This window comes from Oxyura jamaicensis, unplaced genomic scaffold, assembly GCF_011077185.1.
Source record: "Oxyura jamaicensis isolate SHBP4307 breed ruddy duck unplaced genomic scaffold, BPBGC_Ojam_1.0 oxyUn_random_OJ72251, whole genome shotgun sequence".
In the NCBI taxonomy this organism is placed as follows: Eukaryota; Metazoa; Chordata; class Aves; order Anseriformes; family Anatidae; genus Oxyura; species Oxyura jamaicensis.
Window position 1 is genome coordinate 1 of NW_023310943.1, and position 4,702 is coordinate 4,702.

The following is a 4,702-nucleotide window of genomic DNA, read 5'->3' on the forward strand; positions in this document are numbered from 1 at the left end:
CCTGCTCCACCGTGGTCTCCTCCACGGGCTGCAGCGTGGAACCCTGCTCCCCCGTGGTACTCCATGGGCTGCAGGGGGACAGCCTGCTTCACCATGGGCCTCACCACAGGCCGCAGGGGACTTCTGCTCCGGCGCCTGGAGCACCTCTCCCCCTCCTTCTTTGGTGACCTTGGTGCCTGCAAGGCTGTTCCTCACTCCTCTCACTGTCCCAGCTCTGTGTGGCGCAGCATTTTTCTGTCTTAAATCTGCTCTCAGAGGCACAAAAACATCACTTATTGGGCCAGCTCTGGTCAGCAGTGGGGCCCTTACCAAACATGGGGCAGTTCTAGATCCTTCTCACAGAAGCCCCCCCTGTGGCCCCCTGCTACCAGAACCTTGCCACACAAACCCACTACACCAAAACAAGCCCGCACCAGGCCGGGAGATGCAGAACCCCCCTGCCCAGCGCGGAGCAAGCAGCGCGTGAGGTCCCCTTCCCCTCGTGGCGCCCGGAGTCCTGCTGCCACCTCCTCGGGAATCGGCAGGGGCCGCTTCTCATCTCCTGGCCTCGTCGTCGAGCCCCGTGCCAAGGAGGCGAATGAGTCAGGCCATGCCCGGCGCAGCGGCCTCGTTTCGCTGTTACACAACCCGCTGAATGGGACGGGGAGTGCCAGGGATTTTCCCCAGCCTCTGTTTTTGTGGGGCTCAGCCGCGGGTGAAGCGGAAGCGGGGCGTTTCCGTAGAGCGAGTGCCAAAATAAAAGGTGGTGTTTTTTTTTCTGTGAGGGTCACGGTTCTTTGCCCTCCCCAGGTGAAAATGCTGACGGTGGAGAAGAAGGTGAACGAGATTCTCAACCGGCTGGAGAAGACCAAAGTGGAGCGCTTCCCAGACCTGGCTGCCGAGAAGGAAGCCCGCGACAGAGAGGAGAGGAACGAGAAGAAAGCCCAGATCCAGGAGATGAAGCGGAAGGAGAAGGAAGAGATGAAGAAGAAGAAAGAGCTGGAAGAGCTGAGGTAAGCGGGGCATCGCGGTGCCAGCGCTGGGACGTGGTCACGGGTCAGCAGTTGGTTTAATCGCTGGCCCGGCGTGCTCAGGGCTCAGCTGACCCGCTGCTGCCATGGCTGCACGGCCCAGCGGTTTCCTTTGTCTGCACAACAAACGCGTTCCCCCGGAATAAAGCAGGGCGGTGAGCAGAAAGGGCCACGTCTTTCGAAACCCGTCGCCGACCGGAGGGGAAGTCGGGCAGGCCGCTCGTCTCCCTGCGCGGGGTGGGAGCAGCCTGGCCGTGCTCCAGCCCTGCGTGAGGCCGGGCTGCTCCGCTTCCTGCCGCATCCCCAGCGGTGGGGAAAAACGTGTGAATCCTCGGCTTTCCCCCCGTCACCCCTGAGCCCAGAACGGGGGGTGAAACGTGGCACCGAGCTTTCCGCTGCGCGGCGGCCTTCGGATCCCGTTCCCCCCCCTCCCCTCTTCCCGCCCGCCCCCTGCAGAACGGGCCGGGGCGGCCGGGCCCGAAGGCTTCGAGGTTTGGTGTGCGAGGCAGGAATTCGCAAAACCCGAGGATTCAGCACACGGAAAGATCAGAACAAAGGGTTTAGAGACACAAAACCAAACCAGGAGAAATCGCCAGCAGGCGCTGAGGGAGGGCTCTGCCTTCCTGCTGAGCCTTCCTCTGCGGCTGCCTCTTCCTCACCCCCAAAGGGAAGGGTTTTCCGCCTCCCGGTTCGATTCAGCTGGCAGGTTCTGAGCAGGGCCGTGGAGAATGAGTCTGCACAACACGCGTGCTTTCTGCGGTTGGTTTAATTACCCAAAGAGCACAAGATAGGCAAATTCTCGGTCCAGCCTGCCTCAATTTGGAAAGGAAAACTTCCATAGATTTCTTTTCTGGCACTCGAGCCCGTTCTATCAAAATGCCTGTGTCAGGGTGGGGGTTTGGGAACGTAGCCTGCAAGGTTAACGGAATTTTCCTTTCAGGAGCTACTCGTCGTTAATGAAGGCTGAGAACATGTCCTCCAACCAGGTAGGAGCCGCCCGGGGCCCGCAGAAACCTTGCAGACGGCTGAAATTCGATGCGGGGTCGGGCTGGGGCAGCTCCCGCATTGCGGATTGCTGCCGGCGCCTCCGGCGTGACGGAGCCGTGCCCCTTGCCCTTGAAGGACGCTGCCTCTCCCCTCGCTTTCCTGGGGGGGCCCTGGGGCAGCCGGGTTCCGCCCGTGCTGCTGGGGTCGTGCCCGAAGTCCTCCTGACCCCCTTCCCAGCCAAGAGGAGGAGCAGGAGGAGCTTTGAGCTTGCAGGCTGGTGGGGGGTGACCCGAAATTGAGCCGGGGAGGGGGGTCCCTGATGGCAGAGAACCTGCACGCGCCACCCTGCTGCTTCGAGGGGGGAGGAAAACGCGGGGGTTTGGCGAGAAACAGCCGGAGGTAGAAGGAGAACAGCTCGGGGGGGGGGATGGAGCGGGCGGGTGTCACAGCCGAGGGGAGCACGGGCCGGCAGGAGGGGATGAGGTGGCTCGGAGGAGGGATCCCAGGAGGTTCAGGAGCGGTCCTGATGTGCACTGGATGTCTGTGCCTCGTGGGCACCTTCCCACCTGGCGAGGAGATCCCGGAGGGCATCTCGGTGGCCCTCAGCCTGAAATCCACCTTTTTCACGCCGGTCCCTAACTCCCTGTCAGAGGAGGACGAGGCTTTCGTGTGTCCCCGATTTTCCTCCTGGCCAGCACCCCGGGGCTGCTGGGGTGAGCCCGACCCCTGCTTCCTCCGGGGACCAGGAGGCGGCCCCAGGGCTGCTCCTGGGTGTTTGTCTGCTCCGATTGCGCCGTGTTTGTGCCCGGAGGGCAGGAGTCCAGGACAAATGGCAAAGCTGCCGTCCCGCTGAACGCGCCGTTTTCCGTCTGGATGTGCGCAACCCTCCCGATTCGCTCTCTTCCCACAGGATGGCAACGATTCAGACGACTTCATGTAAATAAAGCCTCGCTCCTTTCTCGAGCGCGAGGTGGTGTGGGACGTCTCAGTCACCGTCGCTAAGAACGCCAAAAAAAACAGCAAAACAACCCCCACCACAAAAAAAGTGAGCTCCGACTCCGTTTCTTCAGAACCTGGCATCCCGACCAGCTCTGAGCCGCGGACGGCTTCTGCAGGGAGAAGATCCCCGGTGCCTGCGCTGAGCCCTCCTCCTCGGGGCCCTGGGTGGAAGGAAGCAGACCCCAGTAGCGGCTCTGCCGAGGCAGCGATGTTTATTCTAGGGGAGGGGACGCCGTCGTTTGTAATCCCGTGGGACCGGAGAGGACAAACCCTGCTGCCTCGCTGCTCCCCGGGAGGCAGAAGCAGGACTTTGGGGTCACCGCTGCCAGCCCCCAAACCCCGCTGCTGGCTGCACGACCCTTCTCTCCGCGGGGATGGGGGGGATCCCTCTGCCATCGGGGTGTGTAAATTCTGGCAGGCTGACGGCCGCTTTGCTGCCCGGGCCTGAAATCTGGCAGCTTGTAGCTGCTCGTTAATTACAGGGCTGCTAATGAAGGCTCTGAGCTCGGCCGGTGTCGCGGCCCACCTGAGCACGGTACCGGGGCTGTGCCACGTGCCTGAGAGGAGCCCCCCCCGGTGTGATTTTTATTTTAATTACGCTATTTCTGGGCTGTTCCCCGGAACCCTTCTCTGCGGAGAGGAGGGGAGTGGTGTGCAGCGCCTGAGCCCGTCCCGCTCGGAGCTCTCCGAGCCCTCTGTAAGGTTTTGGGGGCGAGTCCGCATGGGAGCGACCGCGGTCACCGGTGCAGCGCCTGTATACGTGTCGTGATTAAACTCACACCGTGCTGGTAACGCCTGCTGGAAGGTGAGCGTGTCCCGAGGACGCCTAGAGCCGTGCCCGGGGGAGTTCTCCTCGGGCTGCGTCAACCTGGAGGCCCTGGGGGAGCTCCTGCAGAGGCAGCGTCTCCCTTCCCCACGCTGCTTCCCGCACGGACCCCTACGCTCCCCCCTCCCCAGACCTTGGGAGTCCCCGGGAGGGCTCCGAGCAGCCAGCCTCCCCCCCCATCCCCTCCTCGTTCGTCTCCCTTTGCTCCTTTTCCAGCTGCTGTCCGAATTTCCCCGCCGGGGGGCTGTTTGCCTTCCCTCCCAGCTCTGTTTATCTTTCCTTTCGTTCCCCGCCAGGGTGAGAAGAAAGGCGCCGCGGGCCCGCTGGCGGCGGCTCAGCTCGCAGCCCCCGCTGCCTCCCCGCGTCCCGGGACGGCCGTGGGAGGCGGATGTCTCCTCCTGCAGCGGCTCCAAACCTTGGGAAAGCGCTCGAATCGTTCCCAAGCCCTGGCTGCTGGCCCAGAGCAGCCCTCGGAGGGCTGCGGGGTGACGGCTGAGCTCCCGCGGGGCCCAGGGCTCCGTGCACCTACCCCCACGTACCCGTCCCTACCCCGGGGTGCCGTGCTGGGGGCACCCATGGGTGCCTCGGCGGGGCAGGGGCTGGGGGAACAGCACCAATCGTCCCTCCTGCGGCTCTGCGGGCTTCTCCCAGCCTCCAGGGGAAGGCAGCTCCCCGCGCAGGGCTGGACTGGGAGGGAAGGGCGAAGGGGGAGCGCGATTTGACCCCCCCCCCCCGAGGGGAGTTTTGCTCTCTCTGTACCAAAATGTTAAGAAATCTAACCAAAATATCGGTCCAAACGCAGTTAGGACGGGAGGAAGAGCCCCACCCTGCTGCAGCGGGGTGTTAACAACGCGCTCCCTGTTAGGGACACGCTTCCAAT

At 63.4% G+C, this 4,702-nt stretch overlaps 1 protein-coding gene across 1 annotated transcript; it reads left to right on the top strand.

Moving 5' to 3' along the window:
* Positions 1-524: 524 nt before the first annotated feature.
* LOC118159834 (coiled-coil domain-containing protein 25-like) lies at positions 525-2,942 on the top strand (the record flags this gene model as incomplete). Its single annotated transcript, XM_035314385.1, has 3 exons — positions 525-992; positions 1,951-1,996; positions 2,908-2,942. Coding segments are annotated over 3 exons (544 nt in total), but the record flags the coding sequence as incomplete, so codon positions are not given.
* Positions 2,943-4,702: the final 1,760 nt, after the last annotated feature.